Consider the following 19,548-nt stretch of genomic DNA (forward strand, 5'->3'; position numbering starts at 1 on the left):
ACAGGTCCATGGGGCACTAGAAAAGCTCTGCACAGCACTTTAAAAACATCTCTATATTGAATATTGCTTGTAGAGTACCTTACTCAGAGCTTTGCCCCTTATAGCCTGCTTGGCTCCGGGCTCCTTCACTACTCGCTACATTAAATGTAAACCTATATTCAAAGGAGTTGGAGGTTTTGTAATGTAGATTCACCAGGGTTAAGTGTACTGTGAAAAGAGCTAATAATCATTTTGGACCCGAAGAGAGTAAAGTCTGGCTCAGGGCCAGGATCAGCCTGTATTTGGTTTTAAAGAAGCTAATTAAACCCACATGAAAGAGCCCTGGACCAACAATTAAAACTGGGACAATGATTACACAAGCTCTGTAATTACAGGCTGTCTGTTGGAGTATCAGTTTTATTCAAGAGAAATCAAAATGAAATGTAAATTGAAGCAGGAAAAACACTGAATGCAGCAGTGTGATATTAGGTACAGGAAAAGGCAAACATGTCTAACACAGCACCAAACTGTGACGGTATATGACCGCACCATCTCTAAAGTCCCACAGTGTGGCATGATCCTGTCTTGTTATATGGTCTATGAGTGGAAATGACAACAGTGGTTGCTTTGCAGACCTCCTTCTGTATTTCTAAATAAATTATATTTTTCGAACATGAATTCAATGAATTTAATAAAAAGTAAAAAAGAAAAGAAAAGATAGACTGAAAACAGAAAAGCCTGTTGCTGAGGGTGAACTAGCTCCTTTAATCATCTCTCACTTTTTTGAAAATAGTCTTTCCCATGGCCACCCCCACCTAATGTGAACATTTGGTTTAGTCCCCTGGAGCTTCTGTGGCTGGTCTGTCAGAGAGTGTGTAGTAGCACAGCTGAATGTCTGCCTCAGCACTGGCACAGAGGAGTGAAGAAGACACACAGACAATACAGAGAGAAAGAGGAGAGGGTCGCCTGCAGCTTCAGTCTCTACCATCACTCCAGAGATCATTTTGTGTCATCAACATGACCTTGTTCAGCCCCAGATGTGAGTATGCAGGTTATATTTTTTGTGCATGTAGTGGAGGTGTGCACGGATGTGGCTGTCTCACACCTCATCAGACAGACTCCTCTCATCAGTCTCTTATGAGCAGTCCACCATATGTCTTTTACACCTGTGTTTCCTCTTTTACACCTGTGTTTCTGATATGAATGTGTTGGATGCATGTGCAGAGATTTGTCATGTTCATTTAGTATCAGGTGCTATGCATCAAGTACAGGTCTGACCACCTATCTCACAAAGTTTTTCTATGTATGAAACAACAATACTCACACTTTTATATCTATGTACACACTATAGACTTTTACTACACAGAGAAGTTATAGGTCTAATTACAAAATCTGCATGTTGGTAAACTCATCCCATGTTTTTTTGTTTTGTTCTGTATAAATCCATCAACCCATCATATCATCACTGACATCTATTTGATCATTGTATAAAATGTGTTTTGGGATTGGTTTTTAAGTTTCCCAGCAGTAATCAAGAGATGAGCAAATGCAATATTAACCACACATTTAAATAAACACTCAACATTATCTCTAATAAGTCACACCAATCTAGCACAGGAACTGAAATAGACTAATTATGTTCAATTATGAAATCTCAGTAAAGTTTGGTATATTACATTTGAAGATGGTGAGTAGCCTATATGAAATATTACTGTGTCTGTCAACAGTAACTACAGTGGGTCACTATGTAAGCCTAGAGGACAGAGTAAGGTATCATGTAAAGCATTTTTTTAAATTTCTCTTTTATTCTCTAGGGTAAAGAAAGAAAGCAGATTTAAATAGCAACCACACTGGGCTATATATAACCTGATTTACGCATTTACCATTCTCATATCCTGTATCTCTCACCTCTCACCTCTCTCTGTGTTATTTTGTGTGGCGCTGATGCACAGTATGCCCCACAGACCTCATGTGGCATGAGACAGTCATTGGTTATGGCTGAATGTGTTTTGTGTGTTTGACCTTGGTACCTTCTCATTGAAACCTCCATAGATTGCCATTGTCAACCTGGCCTTTCTTTTTGGCTTTTCCTTCTGGGACTGCCACAGCGGATCTCCCCTGTGGCAATTCATATACTAATTGGTATAGATGTTACCCTCAGCCCTCTTCTTGATTATATTAAAGCCTATTTTACATAATTTTTCAAAATATCAAAATATGTATTTTGAATTTGAGTTACAACAGTTGAATATGTTGTGAAATAAATATGTCGGACTAAAGCCTTGAATAAAAAGCCATCTGAAAAATGCATCACCAATGTGTCTATTGCTCAATTTAATCTGTCTTAGATTTATTATTTTGCCACTGTGTCCATGAACAGCTAAAGATTTGCAGTATTTAGTATTTTAGTGTTAAAGGTTTTGATGCATTTCACAAATGATAGTATATGTAGTAACAGAACCTCCTAATAAGAAACATTTTCTATGGGGTGTTAACTGCCAGGGCATAGGGCTGCATGGGTTCACAATGCTGTAGCCTGATTACCTCCTGAGATCTTCTGATGTTTTGTTCCTGTTGCGCTCGACCACTGCGCTCAGCAGCAGTCTGCTCCTCTTCCTGTTTTATGGCTCATCATGCAGTATAATACAGGCACCACACTGAGATACTGAAGTCATACACAGTTTCAGACACATTATGCTTTTATCTTCAGATTATATTTTATCACCTTGTAGAACAGTATGTTTACTTTTAGTTATTGTTGTACAATATTAGGAATCATCATGTTGGGTTTGTGTTCATATTCTGATCTGTACAACTCACTCCCATCAAATGAATATATAAAACATAAAGTTTTCAATAGATATGATTAAGGTAATTTCAAAGATTAAGTTCCAATATCTAAGTCCTGAGTCCTGCAGCAGATTCCTGTGCGTTTACTCTGTCAGAGAGAGCTCATTGCAGCGGGAGGGAAAGGCCGGAGCACGTGTCTGTTCTTCACATTCAGAGCCATACTTAATTAATTGTAGCTTGCAGCCATTTGACAGTGGCTCTGTGTGAGTGTATGTGCAGCTGGCCCAGTCACAGCCCATTCAGCGCCCATCTGTCCGTGTCGGACCAGCCCTACCTCGTCCTCTCTGCGCTCTTTTATTGCATTTTAACACACTGTTTGTGAAGAAAGCAAGGAGACATCCTGTGCTGGCATCCACTGTAATCAAGACAACTAATCAACATTTTAAGCATTTGTTGGGTAGTGATCAGAATTATGATGACACTGGCACAAAAATTGTAGGCATCAAAATGAAAGATTTGTTGCAAAGATAATCAACATGAAAACAAAAGGATTAGCCTTGTCAACTCTAATAGTTGCTTGATGAAGCATAATGTAATAAAATCAGTGGAATATTTTCATACACAAGTTGTGTGAACGTCAGTCAAAAGTAAAATAAAATTTGACACATTACAAATTAGCATTTTTTGAGAGTCTGAGAATCAACAGTAATTGGGCCATTGAGGTTAGATAGTTCATACAACCAGTCCAGTCACTGGAGAATCTCTCTAAATAATGTAAATCTGTTTTCTGGTGTGTAACACGAGTCCTGTTTTACAGATTTCGTAGCTCACACAGTGAGTCATGCTGTGTATTGTCTTTTCTCTGCAGACATGAGTGTGAGTGGAGAGCTGAAGTCGAGCCGCTCCAGAGCTGCCAGTAAGAGGAGTAACACCAGCACTTACGGGTGAGTTAACCATCTTCACTCTCCAAAGTTCAGTTACATTTTCTCCTTTGTATTTGCAAACCAACACATCTAAGCAACAGCATCAATCAATTATCAAGAGGCTGTTTCTATCTTCATGTACATATTGCACATGTGTGCGAATTGCGATTACTTAAGCAGTAAACTTTTCTACTACCTTTCATGCTTTTGATAGTGCTTTTGTACCTCATGTGTCTTAACAGGATCTCTTAGTGAGACATCGTTACAGTATCTTCCTAACGCAAAGGCAACAGATGTTCCTCTGGGTGGGTGTATAATTTACCAGAATCCTATTTCTTAAGATGACACCATTTTGTACTTTAGAAATCCTATCAAATCTACAAGGACAGAGAAATATGCCTTCAGTGCAACACAGATGAAAATGCCCTGATACATTTTATTCAAAGGAAAACACATTCACTCTAATAGAATCAAAACGCCCTTCCAATTTACACTCAGTATGCAAATTCTGCATTTGTTGTTTTGCATCACATTGTTCTGAATAGTAATCTATGCTTTTGACAGATCAACACCTGCACCTAAATATATGTTGCTGTACAATCATGCCTGCTTGAATGTACGAAAAATCACATATGTGCATGAAGAGTAAAACTCCGTATTACACCTGCCTCTTCCGCTGTTGTTTCTATTTGTGTCTCCCTCTAACCCCCGAGCCTTATTCACTCATTCAGGTATAATAACAGCCTACAGCCATGCATTAATGAGGACAGTTCATGCCTCGGCTCCACTGTGAGCACAGGCAAACAAAGACTAAATACAAACATGGTACACCAGACCATGAAGCTGCTGCAATCTGACATTTTAGGTAAAAAAATAAACTGACTGTGGTATACTTTTAATGAATAATCCTTGCTGTGAAGCACCAATCCTTATACCTTGCCTTTACACATCTGCACCAAACACCAAATGGCCTGCAATAAATAAATAAATAAATAAGTAAATGGCTATTTAAAAATATGTGACAAGTAACAGTGTTCAGTTTCACATAATACATGAATAAAAATATGAATAAAAGTTGAAGTTAGCTAAATAAAAAAACAGTGAGCTAAACAATGAGCTAAATAAAATACTTATTCTACTATTCTACTTATAGGATTAGAATATGGACGAGACTTTAAATATGCATCCAAAATTGTAAGATAGACCTACAGACAATACAACCACTGGAGAGTCTCTCTCAATAATGTGCTGTAAACATGTAGGTCTAACTCAGACCCTTCCTTTGGGTATATGAAGTTGAGCATATAAGAGACAGTAGGGTAAGTAGGGTTTGTGTATTTCTCCCTAAATATTCCTATTTATCTACCCATGATCTCTGCTCATTCATTCATCAGATGCATAAAACAATAGTTGGATCAGACTAAACAAATAAATAATCACACTATATTATGTAGCATGTTGTATTAAGAATGAACTATTTCTGTGCTCATTTCACACTGTGCCCTACTTTGGCAGTCAGTCGAGAGTGGGGTTTGAGGACACTGGCCCCATCAGTGTGCCCAACATCTGCTCTCTTGTATCTGTCTTGTACTTCTGTCTTTTTTCCATTGGCTCATTTCATTAACACTGTCATCTCTGCTGATTATCAAAAGAGCTGGAATTTGGATGGAAGTGATGCATCTGTCATGTAGATTTTGGTCAGTGTCAGTTAACAGGTTGTGAGCCCCACATTATTGATAACCCCAATATCGAGTACATTTTCATGACCACTAAAGATCAGTTGGATTTTTAGAGGAACTGTCGCATTTGGATTACAGTATGAATTTTAAAGTAACTAATTCAATATTTATATTTTTCTCTTTCATTTATGTGTATTTATGCAAAATTCTCCTTGTCAACGCCTACACAGGTTTAAATAATCAGAAATAAATCAGATTACTACAGTCTGCATGACATTTTACTGATCAAAAATAATTAGATTTTTGGTGCACGTAAACATAGCATAATATACTATAGTGGCTGTAGTTTGAAATTGCAGTTAAAGACCTTTTGACAGCCCCTTCCTTGCCCCATTTCACTTAGTTGTTATGATACTGCAGTATTTGCTAATGTTACTCGTAAATCTGTTGGTGCACACAGGCAGCAGGCTCCCAAGAGGTGAAATCAAAAACAGGTTAGGACTGGACTGAACTTCTTTGGATCCTAGAGGAGTTTGAAGACTGCTTTAGACATCAGTCAGCTGATACAGGCTTGTGAAGATCATTTTCAGGGGATAGGGGTTTGTAGCAACATATATTAGTTTGGGTTGTAGAAAATGTTATGTTTACGATATTAGTTTAAAGAGCACTGTGAAGGTACGTGACCTACTTGTCTCCACTGGTGTTGCAGAGAATATTTTGGCATTAAACTTATCTATATGTGGAGAAGTTACAGGTCATCTATGGAAAAACAAGTACTACATTTTTGTGGCGTGTGCATTTTGCTTGTGTCTGCAAGATCACAAAATTGAGTGAAATGAAGTGTACACTCTACAAAGGGTTTTAAGGTGGGTTTTATTCTCAGTAGTAATGTTTTTTTTACACAGAAATCAATGAACCATAATGATTCATAAGTCTATAGGGACAAATACTGCAGGTAGTATTGCTTTTTATGTCTCTTCTGAATGAGCATTAGGGTGGGTTTCTATCCTTTGCATCATCTCTGCATAAGATAACAAAGAAAAAACATAGAATAGATCATGTTTTATTTTTTTCTTAAATAGGCTTGTCATGATAATTACTATATTGACTTATTGTTCAGTATATGAAAGCTGGAACAGGTCAATATTTATCATATGTGCAGTTTCTTTGTAAAAGAGGGGAGAATGAGGGAGATGTAGAAGGTTGAATAAAATCTTCTGTGGCTAATTCTGCTAACTTATTTGTTGCACCTCAGGCCCTTTGAATTATACTATCTATTTAAAAATGGTTTACTAAGATGATCTTGCATTATTGTTATTGTGTCAGTGGCATAAAGTAGTTTCAATATTATTGTTTATTGCAGTATATCTCTAGAAATATATTGCGCTTTAAGATTTGTTATTGTGACAGGCCTATTCTTATGTATAATTAATATTCTTCACAATGAGGCTACATTGCTTGTTTGTTTTTAATTGTGAGCATTGTTTGCAATGAAGCCGCATCAACCTGGGTATTCCTCTTGGCCCTGGTGGCGGTTTTGCAAAGGTCAATGGATGCACTGCTGGGGAAAGGTCAGTGTGCAGAAGAGAGGAGAAAGCAATGATTTCAGGTCTGAGTCACAAACACTGTGAAGAGGAAAATGGAACAGAGAGCAGAGGGATCATGTCCGTTCTGTTGTCAAAATCCTGTTTGGTGAAGATAAGGTCATGGGTGAACCGAGGTGACATCAATTGTTCAGGACCCATGAACAAAAAGGCCAGAACCACGCTGAGTTGGTTCTCACTTCTTTCCTGTTGCTCTATGCATTTGTATATCCACAGTGTGCTGCAGCCTTATCTTATCCCCTGGTGTATAGTCCCTGTGCTAATGAAGTCATCACGATGCCCACTGCAGCTGTGGCAGTAAAGGCAGCAGGTGAGCCGGGAGGGAAGAGACAGGATTAAAGTCTGATGTAAATAAAGTGCAGATGACAAACAAAGAAGGGACAAGTGTGAAACCACTACTAGACAAATGATGTACTAAACCACTAAAATGAACAGTTGAAGGAGAGCAAGAGAAGGAGAGAGAGAGAGAGAGAGACAGAGAGACAGAGAGAGAGAGAGAAGGAGTGTAAGAGAGAAGGAGAGAGATAGAGAGAGAGAGGTGAAGGAGGGAGAGGAGAGGAAGCAAGTGAGCACTGCGCTGCGTGTCATTGGCCCCCTGGCGTGAACAATCCATCTCAAATTGATCTTGCAGCTCGGCCCAGCAGGGCATTCTGAATCAATCTCAAATTGATCTCTGTGCCATAGGTCGGGAAAACTAGCAGTGGAGCTTATCAGAAATATAGTGGTGCTGGGAGGATCTGACAGGGAAACTTATCACACTGCACAACAGGAAATGGGCTGGGAGCCCCCGGGGCAGGAGGGAGGACGCACTGAGACTCAACACATACACAACATAAGTCCACAATAACAACTGCACACAGCCACTGTGTACAGCACTGATACACACATGCTCCACTGTTCAGCACAGGCATCTGTCAGCCACGCCTCCAGGCTGCAAGGAAAATAAAACTTAGTCTGAGAACAACGTGTCAATATATTGTGAATGAGACAGGTGAGACTGGAGACCTGGGGCTCTTAATGACTTATACCACATTTAATGTGTCATCAGAATGGCTGTGTGAAGGCCTGAGGAAGGACAATCAATAGCAGCTTGGGTTTAGACAGTCAGCTTAGGGAGCGATCTGCCTCTCAGGGACAAAAACTTCAACAGAAATGATGTCGACCAGTAAATGGGTCTGAAACCCCAAGAAAAGGACAACTTGCTGTAGGTGGGTCTATAAAAATATAACTGGAAAACTGTTTATAAAAGTTTTTGTATTAGATTCAACAATTGATTGTGTCTGCAGTTTTACAGATCTTTTTATTGTATTAGGGGAATATAATATATGAGGAATCCAATACTGGCTACGTGGGGAAAAAGCGGTACCAGATTTTATTGTCAGCAATATGGGATTTATAATCAGACAGTATTCATTAAATGGTGGTAATATTTATTTGTTGGTGTTATGTTTATTTTGAGGCTTTACTATGGTTACAAAGGTCAAAGGTGAAATTGATTGCACAGCAAAATGATTAAAAAGTTTGCAGAGGGTAAGAAATGCATCTAACAAGTGTGCAGGAGCATGAGATGGTTGAAGAGGGCTTCTGTAAAAGGCCTCCGTCAGCAGCACAGGGGGTAATAGGAGTTTGTGAGGGCACCAGAGGGACTCAGCTGTGGAGTGTTGAATATGAGAGATACAAAGAATAGAGTGCCCGGAGCAGCCTAATGTACTGTCCCATAAGAGTGCAGAGCAAACACAAAGCCATGCACATGTGACCACATCAGTAACAGGAAGGGCACAGTCAGCTGTTTATGTGCGATCATTATGTTCACTATAGTACTGCTGATCTCAATGCTCCAGTGAATAACATAGAAAGCAGTACAAGATGTGGCAAATTGAAATGCTAGCAATACTGGAGCAAAGAGAAATAGATACCAGACTTTAGCACCACTTTGGGGCACCATAGAGATTACTTTGCTGAACGTTCCATAGAATGGTATTAAACTTGTGTTACATGCTTTTATCCCATTACGATTGCTTTATTGCTCAGCATTACATTTTTTCTGTGAGCAAGTTTCTCTACAGATATGACCAATAAGTTGGCCAGGTGGTGTTTCCTGCTTGTCAATATGGATATATCTTTAATGCCATACTGTGAAACATTCCAGACAAAGTCATAAAATTGCCATAGAGCCTTCCCACTGAAATATTAGTGCTCCTTTAAAGTAAGGCACAACTTGTTATTAGTATCGTCATTATATTTCTTCCTTGAAATGAGCAAGCAGCATATCACAGCCCAGAAAAATTTTGCCCTTCATGGAAGACGATAAAAGACTTTTAGCTGTTAATTCCTCAGTAATTCTAGTAAAGCACAATAGTTCAGGACTTGAGACTGAAACAGTGACTTGACAGAGCAGAGCTGAGAAGGCTACAGGATTAATTACAGGAAGAGGATGAATAACCTTTTTAACTCTGCTTTCTGATTGTGTGCGGTGTGAGCCTGTGAGCTGGTGATGGGAAAGAAGAAAGGGCTCAAGTGAGTGCCGTACGGCAGCTGTCACCTTACTGTGGCGGTTAGGTAACTAATTAGTACTAAATGTTCTAATCTCTGAAGTTTCCAATTACTCCCCACAGCAAGACCTTCAGGTTTTCATGAATGGTTAACTTGAGGTAGAAGATCTTCCAGAGTGAGCCTAGTGCATATACTATCTGAACCTCTGACAGTTTTGTGATGTTAAAGTATCAAAAGTCCTTTCTGACTGTGTTAGGAGCTGTGTGCAGATGGCGCCAATCACCCCACTCTAATCACTGAGACTGCAAGATTAGGCCAAACTCCCATACTAACACTCCAAATTGCGTGCCATTTTTCATCATTTGTATTGTCATTATATGAGGGCTTTTTGCTGTTTGATGGTCACTTTGCACAAGAGTCAAATTAATGAAGTCATTTGTAAGCCCTAGTTCTTGAATATTTAAAATTTTACTTGTGTAGTTTCTATTACACTGACCAGTGTTGTTTAAAGGGCCATATTATGTTATTTTTTATGTGTTATAATTTTGTTTCCTCAACAAAAACATAGCTGGACTTAATGCACAAACCCTGCATATTTAGATTGTGTTCTTCTCTCAAACAGAACACATTCTGTTCCTCCTTGTGATGTCATGTGGTAATACAGGAAGTGCTCCACTGTGTTTTTAAACTTTATACACCTTCACTAGAATAATTTGGCCCTGGAATTGCCAGTCACTGCAGAACTAAAGGTAAAAGTTAGCTGTTAACTTGATAACTAGTGCTTCAAGACATCTTAAGTTAGAACAGAGCATTTTGAGCTTTGGAGATGTAGACAGACTAATAAATCAGGATTACTCAAACATGGGTGAATGAAACAAAACACAACTCTGGGTGTGTTTTTTGAGGAAGTAGGAACATTATAACATGGCTTGAAGCACACAAAAGTCAATTTTGCGTAATATAGGACCTTTAAAGAGAGAAATTCCATTAATTAATTAATTTCCACTTACATGGCTTGTCTGAAATATTCAATAGCCATGCAATATAAATGTTATATAGTTATCTTATGCTGCATATCTCAATAAGAATAGTCTATGCAAATAATGTGCTGCCACTGCCCATGTGGACCATTGCTTTAATGCGCATTTTATAATAGCTATGTCATTACAACCATGTTTCCATGACTGATCTCCGGTGCTAAAAACAGACCAATTTATTCAACCCCTCAATCCTATTCAAACTCTGACATTGTTCACATGTTACTAATCAGACCCAAACCGTGCCATGTTCACCAGGCTGATCCTTGGAACCCTGTATACCAGCCAGGAATGTCCCCACCCAACAGCTGTGGGACAATGCCACTCATTCCTCTGACTTTGTGCACAGGGGTGGCTATTTTGTTGAGCTGGGCGATATGCCAAAAAATATATATCTTTGATTTGATCATCTGGACATCCTAATATTAAAACTGTACTGGTGTAGCAGGTGCTGGTACTTTTATTATAAAAGCATGATTACTGAAGTGCAATAAATAACATGGAAAACAGTACTGTGATGTATTAAATTTGCTATTACAAAAGTAGGGCCCAAAAAAGAAACCACAATTTTGAGATCACCTTTTAACAAATTACTGCTGAAACCAATAGCATCAACATAGAAAATAATAATCTTTGCTGACCACCTCATACGGACTTATCAGAAGGCATCTGATCCTGTCCTCTCAATACCCTTGCAGCAAGCTAGAGTATGAAGGATAAAAGGAAAGGGGTGACACCTTCATTGGCACACCACTTCCCTGCATGAGTGCCTGTTGTCTTAAATGTACTGTCTGTTTTCTAGTCTTGGCTTTAGTTCAATATTTTATTGATGCAGCGGCACTCTCCAGCTCTCCTTTTCATTACGAGTCTCTTCTTCCCCCCTTGCTGACACATGCTGGGTGTAATCAAACCTAAAGAGTCACCAGACGTTCAGGGCTACTTCCACTTGAGAGGGTAGCTTTATCTATTCATTTTACTGAGACGATTATTTAACCTTGATGTATTGAGGATATATATGTATGAGCTCTACATAGACTACCCACAGTGGATGAGTGAGAGAGGAGAGGTGTCTCTGTCTCTATTGTCCACACTGTGACTAAACAGTTCAAATAACGGTTCCCATAACTGAGCCTGAGATGCAACAATACTCAATATAATATGCACTTATTCAATACAATGCTCACAATAAAAACTCAATACTTTCACAGAGAACAGCTCTATAACTCTACTATATTTGAATGGAGAAGAGATGGAGAGAAGAAGAGTTGTTTTTGTTCTTTTGAAGGCTAGAATGCATTGAAATTGTATCAACATTGTGACTATGCATCCCTACTGATCATAAGAATGAGATAAAAATGTATCTATATTTTTGGTGTCAGATTCTTTTGTAATTCCTATGTGAGGCATTTACAAAGTCTAAGATGGACTGTGTTTAAATGAAAGGAAAGAGGAGACTAGATTAGCCGGGTGTCTGTCCTCAGACACTGTCTGAAGGAAGACAGAACTGCAGCCTCCTCGTCTCCATCAAAGTCAATCAGCTCTCATCTCAATCAGCACAGTGCACTATTCTCTTTATTCTTCTGCATGACACATTTATCAGGGGAAGAAAGTGCTTTGGTCCATACTTATTAAAAAAAAATGTATTTCTGTCACACAATGCTGAGCTAGACAAGCATAACATGAGTCTGGTTTGTGCTGTTTGACCTTCTCTTTGGCCAAAACAGCACAAACAGAAACAGAACTTCTGCAAAATGAGAATGTACTCAACAAAATCACACACTAATAATCACAAATGTGTTTTATATTTTAAATTTAGAAGCTCAAAAATGTACCAGAATGCAGGTAATCTGTTAATAACATGCTGAGGATTTCACATTTAAGTAGTAAAGTACATAACAGATGAACTGTACTGATACAGCAGTGTTTTTACAGTGTGGGTGCCTGTATAGCTGTGATCATTTTTGGTGCTTTGGGGGACATACTCTTGGTGACAGACTAGGGAAGTCATTTTGAGAACAGTACAAAAGACCACAGCAGTCATCATTTATCACTGGACTGAAAGTGTCAAGGTGGGCAGCAAACACTGTCACACAAGAACACTGTCTGATCAATTTGCCAAAATTAAAAGACACTTGCCAATCCCATAAATCAATGTGATGCTTCATTCAATACGAATCAGTATGTTTGCCTCATGATTACACATACACACTTTATAATGATTTATTGTCAACCATGTCTAATGCACTGCCTTGGCACTTAAGTAATTGTGGTAAGAAATTTCTGTGACACAAAGGTAGTACAGCCTTTGGTCTAACACATTTATCCCAGAGACACATTTCATCAAAGAAGCTGTTTCTGTTAAATGGTAACATCACATCAGTGACATGTTCAGCTGCTCAGTTAATTACATCTGACATGCATTTTCAAATCCAGTCATCTAAAAACTGTTAAGTACTGATTTGACAGCATGTGTAAACATAGAAGATATGCACATGTAACCAATATCAACAACACACAAACAACAGCTTGAAAAGGAAAAAATTGAAGAATATGAGAAAGCCCCATGGACAGCAGGATTAGAACTAGTAATAGAACTGTGTGCTTATTGGCGAGTAATCCTACCTCTCACTGTTAGGTTTAATCTATTGGAACAGATCAGACTTCCTTGTGTTAACGTTGAGGCTTCATGTAACTGTAAAATGACAGAAAAAAGAATAAGTGAAGTCAGGCCTCCTGGAAAATTTATTAGAGCCTCTTCAACCAAAGACAGAACAAAACAAAACAATGACAAAAACAGTGAGGTGTAACATTAACCGAATTAACACAGAAACACTTAAACATTTAGACAGTTGCAGACAGTACAAACAAAACTGTCCCATTACTCAATCACTGCTTCATCCTCTCCATTTAACCTTCCATCAGACTCTCTTTCCATATTTTCAGTGAGGGAGTATTTGGTTCTGTATCAGTTTTTGAGCAAACTGATATAAAAGGAGGGTATTATGGAAAGTAGATTTTTTGGAACTTTCTACCATTCTCTCTGTCCTCTCTCCCAAAACATACCTGAAGAGGTTTTATCCATGCATCCATGCCTGTTTCAGTAATTTAGCTCTCTCCTAGGCACTATTCGAACCTTCCTTACGGTTAATTATAAAATTCTGTCCAATGCTCAGCATACAAGCCTACATCACCCACACATCAGTTCTCAACAACTTGTCATGCCTGATGCAATGTGCAGTAGTTTCATTAGTGGGATGCATGCTGATTGTGATTGCGCTCTGAAGGGAAGTAATTAAGCACAGAGGGGAGACTTAGGGCATCAAAAATGGAAGTGAAAGTTATAAAACATGTTAATACATTGTTTTTGGCAAATATAGCATTTTTACAACAATAAAAGGTAATATGGTGATATAAATATGTTATGTGTTAGCAATTAAAATCCTTCAGAAGTAAAATGCTCCCTTAAACAACAAAGCAGTGAATCACAATATTACAATATCATCTAACTGGAATAATGTCAAAGAGATGAGATCATTATTTGATTTTTAGCACCATATCACCTAGGCCAACATAGATATAACTGACTGGAGTGAGTCAAAAGCAACAGGACTACTGTGTAAATCATGGGGGATCATTATTGCTAGTGTGTTGGATAAGACAGGAACGCGGAGGTCTGGCTGGTCACACAATGATTTGACCCCAGCCCAGTGTCACCACTTTGGGCTGACTTCTGCAGCTCCAGCATCAGTCACTGTTCACTGAAGGTAATAGGTTCTGCCTTTAACCCAGAGTACAGCACGTTTCAATGAGCAAACAGTGGCTGTATTCACTGTGACTACACTATGATTTGTATGGTTTTTACACAGTGAATGCTGCAGCAGAACAAGTCTTTTTTCCAGCTGGCTGACACTCATCAAATCAGTATTCTTTCCAGATGAAGAGATTATATCATATGACTCCAGGGGGGTGCATTTACTGTCAAGATATCTGTTAAAATATGACTTTTCACTTGTGCCTTTACTGACGTTGTCCCTTTGTGCTTCTCCTGCAGATCAGATGCAGACCTGGAATATGACAGCTATCATGATGATTGCTATGACAGGTGAGACAGACAGTGTTACAGTGCAGTCACTGGCAGCTTGCACAGCTAAGAGGAAGCCCAAGTATCATAGAGATCATGACATACATCACATGGTTCCCTGTCAGCATTGTATTGGTGGTCTTTAGTCTCTCCCCATTTTCTCTCGCTATTTCATGTACAGTACTATTTTTTATAACAATGCATACAGAACCAGATCATCAAAGCCAACTTATGAAAAATGTCCACTGTTAGTACTCAGTTCAGCCAGGGTCAGAGAGGTAACAAATACCAAGATGGTAAAATGGTAAAATTAATGAATTTAATCAAAAAGGAATGTAAAACGTAAATTAAACAAAAGAGATCTAAAATATTTACACAAAACATAATTTACAAGGTTTAAACAAAAGCATAACAAAGGCCAAGTTTAATAAAACAAATTGTACAATTACAGGATGAAATCTTGACAAAGTCAGTCCTAACTCATCGAGAGTCTCAGAAACACAGAGTCACAGTAGTGACAAAAAACAAGACACAGTTTACACAGACTAAACAAGTCCCTCAGAGTCAAGCACAGAGACTTGACAGAGACAGTGTAACACACAAAATGACACAAAATGGCATAAACAGCACAAAGAGCAGCCACTCAGAATGGCAGGTGTGGCCATACCAGCTTGTCAAAGCCTGATCCTGTCAGATCTCAGAAGCTAAGCAGGGCTGTGTCTGCTTAGTACTTGGATGGGAGACTGCTGGAAAAATCAGGTGCCACAGTGGGGAACCAGTCACAAAAACTGTTGTTGTGTCCTTAGGTAAGGCACTTCACCCACATTGCCTAGTATGAAAGTGGTGTGTGTATATATGTAAATATATATTTATATTTTTTTCACACACACACACACACACACACACACACACACACACACACACACACACACACACACACACACACACACACACACACACACATATATACTGATTTATTATTATTATTATTATTATTATTATAGGTGAGCAGGGCTTAAATAGGTGGGGCTGCAGCAGGTGTGCTCATTGGCAAAGTGGTGACATCATGCTCCTCCAATCAGGGAGAGGGGGAGCAGGGACCATAAGCCAATGGGGAACAGTGCTTCAAAGCAGTCCACCAATCCAGGACAAGAACTCACACAGAGGAAAACAGACATCAGCAACAGACGAGACTTAACACAAAATATTCCACAAGGGAAATGAGCTAAAGGCCTGGGGCCAGAACATAACTACATTTTCAGTGGACATTGCATGCGTATAATTGTTTTATTAGTAAATAAGACAGAAATGTGACTTCACTGTTATAATGTACCAAGTTGACAGAGCCACTTTGTGTGCACACTAATCCATAGGGACAACACACACAGTTTTCCCTGTAATCCCTGTCGTCTAGGGTCTCTCATTGTCTGAGCTTTGGTTTATGAGATGACACTTCAAAGCCAGCATAGCAACACATTGTCTATCTAATGCAAACAACTCTAAAGTACTTTAAACTCTTCTAAGTCTTTGGCTTCTCTGTCCCAACACATGGACAGTGCTCAAAGCCTATAATCTCACACATTTATGGGGCTAATGCACTGCAGCCATATGTGACATTGGGGCGCCTGGTTTTAAACAGTACTGATAGTTTGATGTGCGGACATTGTTTAACCCATTACATGGACACAGAGAAAATGTCCGAACCGCAGGCTGGCTGATCTGCCAGTTTATATGCCTCGCTCCTACAGTTGAGCTGAAAACACCATCACAGTTGTAAGAGCTCTCCTGGCAATGAACAAACCATAGCTACAGGGCTCAGCTTCTCTAGCCAAGTAAAGTTAAGATTGATAACCATCGCTTGAGTAAATATCAATGTCTGCTTCCCAGCAGGAAATGAGTTGGTTCTGGCATACCTTTATTAAGTACACTCATAAAATTAACATGAAATATTTTACTGGGTTTTCTTCTTAAAGTAATAAACTTTCACAATAAAGAAATACCACTTTCAAATGAAAAAGTGTAGTACTGGTGGGTGTGTTGGCAAAAACAGGTGACACATGGTTGAAACAAACTTAATGCTTTCTGCTTTTCCCATTTTTCTTCGTTAAACCTGTTTCACTATATACAAACACTAACTGTCCTATTGGCAGATGCAGTTGACTGACTGCAGTGAGACCAAATCATTTGGTCTCATTCACAATTTGAGCATTGTATGTTTCTGTAAGCACTATGAGGTTGGACTGATACAGCCACTGTCAGCAGCACTACCAGCCTGGAGGGAGCTATTGATTGGCCCTGACAGAACCAATTACATTCAGTGACGGATAAAGACATGGAGCTGTCCACTGGGAGGAGGCAATGTCAAGAAAAGAAAATGAACCTAAAATAAAAATTCAAGTATAAAGCATTTTTTCTTAGCTGACATCCCTTCAGAGTAAAATTGTCCCTATAATTTCATAGGAAGGAACACTCCGTCTCTCGTGTCTTCTCAATTCTAACTATTGTATGTATATTTAAGCTTTGTACAAACACATTTTTTGTTGTTTTGTTGTTTAAAATGTTCTCTAGAGTGTATGATGCCCAGCGTGTCCCAGCCTCCTCATCTCCTGTCCTGCTGGGGGCCAGTCCAGCCAAACGTCCACGCTCCTCCTGCTATTCCTCCAGACACAGACACAGTCGGGACAGAAGCCACTCCAAATGCTCCAGAGCTCACTCTTCAAGTTCAAACACATCCAAGTGTAAGTCCCACCATTAGCAGGTGTCAGAAAATAATACCAATCAGACCTCCCTAACAATGCTCCCTATTGTGCTGCAGTGGGCCTGGAGGAGCTGCAGGTGATAAAGAAGGAGCTGACTCTGATAAAGACACAGATCGATGGGCTGCTCGACAGTCTGGACAGGATGGACACCCAGAGGACAGAGCACAAAGGTGAGCTGCTCATTCATGAAGACAATCCACGCCTCTGGATATGGGATTGACTGATAGGAAATCTATAAACACTTCAAAAACATTTTAAAAAGGTCTTAGGCAAAATTCCAGATATCTGCTTAATTAACAACCAAATTATGATTATGATGACATATTAACAACATAATATTACTCTTCTCCATTACACTGTAACTTTCAACACAAAATATTTTCCTTAATTTTTCCTTATACTACTTCTGAAATAGCTCAGTTTCATTCATTAATATCTGTTCAAAAAGTATCTAGTTTAGTATCGATTATATGGGTATCAATATTTTTGACTCCTTTGAAGTTCTGGGGCTCATGTTTCAAAGACAGCTGTGCAAAGAAGGTTCAAAGCAGAGAAACCTGCAGCCCTCTTGTGGACACTAATCAGTAACGCAGTTGAAGTACAGACTCATCCTTCTATTAATACATACCAGTAAATGTACTCAATAAATGCACCAAAAATGTTAACAATAAATAATAAATAACATCTTAAAATTTCAATGTACAAGAGTTATCATCCAACTACCATTTGTCCTATTCATTTGATTGACCTTGGTGTTTCACAGTTCTTATCTCTCTCTTATAATGTCATTCACTCATTCTGTAACTCTGCTTTAATATTGATTGTCAGTCAATCATGTACAACCACCCATGACATGAGTCCTGCTCTGTTTTGCGCTCATTTCACATTTTTATCCCAAACTCTCCAGTCTCTAAAATTTGTCACATCTGCTGTGTGCGATGTTCAGGCTCTCCCGTGAGAGAGGACAGTCCAGCTGGCTCTCAGTACTCTCAGCAGTACTCATCAGCCAGCAGCCCAGAACACTCCCGCTCCTCACTGTCCCCTCCCTACCGCCACCGAATCCACAGAGAGAGCCCCGAGCTGGAGACAGATGACCACCACACAGTATGCTTCTAACACACTCATTGTGGTTTTAATTGTATCTTTTTATTACATCTGACCTACTTAAGAACCAAATGAAATCACTTCTTTTAACCAAAACAGTTTAAGTTTTAAGTCAGTGAGATTTCATGTCCCTTGTGACTAAATGGTCTGCTAAATGGTTTTCTTGTCCCCTTTGATGTTCCAGGTGATCAATCATCACTCTGAGGAAGAAATATGAACATATTGAATCTGTACAGAGGAGATCATGGAGCAAGTGCCAAACGAGAATGAGAACTATCATCAGACAAATGTCTTTAACAGTATCAACAAAGACAAGATTATTTTTACAGCTTGACTGGACACCTCAATTATATCTTGTTTTCTTTTTTTAAAGAAGACTGCTTCTCCCTGGCACTACTTAGTAATAAACTATAACTTGACTTTGTGTTACAAAATGCAGAAGCGGAAGGCACCGCTTCTTTATAGTACCATTTCATTTACATGTTTTTATTTTTGTAAGATGGCAACATAGCATTTCTGTGTAGAGAGGGTTAAAAAATAAATTTCATCACTGAAACTCAAATACAAAATTACTCAAACAAATCAAAATACAACTTTCAGTATGCAAATAAAGGGAAAACCATGACACAGTTAAAACATATATGCAATTATATTTTTCATAATATGTCTCCATTAAGATAATCTGATAATCTGAACCATACAAGGATAATTTAAAAACAAATATTTGAAATAAAACCTAAGATTTGACAAATAATATAATGTAACAGAAGGATCTCTGTCTGAACAACAATAAGACCTTGTGATATCAACAATCAACAATAAATTAGACACTGTAAAATAAACACATACATAACACCTAATCAACAAATCACAGCATGCTTATTTTTTTGGTTTAAACAATAAACCTTTGGCCATTTTTAATTGTTTTTTTTTAGTTACGCCTCCAGGATCTTAGGTAAATAAATACTTAAGTGCATAAAGACATGAATGACTGTACTGTGATTCTTGATTCTCATCATTATACTGTAAGACCTTATAATGCTGGGTCTTTAACTGGCACTTTAACAAGTAAAGGTCGAACCATTGTACACTAATGCAT

General features: G+C 38.7%; 1 protein-coding gene across 1 annotated transcript; it reads left to right on the forward strand.

Annotated features, from left to right (window-relative positions):
• Nucleotides 1-914: 914 nt before the first annotated feature.
• On the forward strand, nucleotides 915-19,433 carry LOC129409144 (RNA-binding Raly-like protein). The gene is made up of 7 exons (XM_055154281.1): nucleotides 915-1,018; nucleotides 3,638-3,713; nucleotides 14,557-14,607; nucleotides 17,155-17,324; nucleotides 17,402-17,515; nucleotides 18,292-18,449; nucleotides 18,634-19,433. Exons 1-7 carry the CDS (start codon nucleotides 997-999, stop codon nucleotides 18,664-18,666), a joined length of 624 nt encoding a protein of 207 aa, XP_055010256.1. The 5' UTR covers nucleotides 915-996; the 3' UTR covers nucleotides 18,667-19,433.
• The last annotated feature ends 115 nt before the right edge of the window (nucleotides 19,434-19,548 follow it).

The sequence above is a fragment of the Boleophthalmus pectinirostris genome, unplaced genomic scaffold, assembly GCF_026225935.1.
Source record: "Boleophthalmus pectinirostris isolate CB_2022bp ecotype Guang Dong unplaced genomic scaffold, ASM2622593v1 HiC_scaffold_19, whole genome shotgun sequence".
Classification (NCBI taxonomy): Eukaryota; Metazoa; Chordata; class Actinopteri; order Gobiiformes; family Gobiidae; genus Boleophthalmus; species Boleophthalmus pectinirostris.

Bases quoted from the DNA above. Each gene is read 5' to 3' on its own strand.
- LOC129409144 (XM_055154281.1), top strand. From the start codon at position 997: ATGACCTTGTTCAGCCCCAGAT. The intron at 17,516-18,291 runs GTGAGCTGCTCA...TGCGATGTTCAG, and splicing joins CCAGAGGACAGAGCACAAAG to GCTCTCCCGTGAGAGAGGAC. The intron at 18,450-18,633 runs GTATGCTTCTAA...TTGATGTTCCAG, and splicing joins AGACAGATGACCACCACACA to GTGATCAATCATCACTCTGA.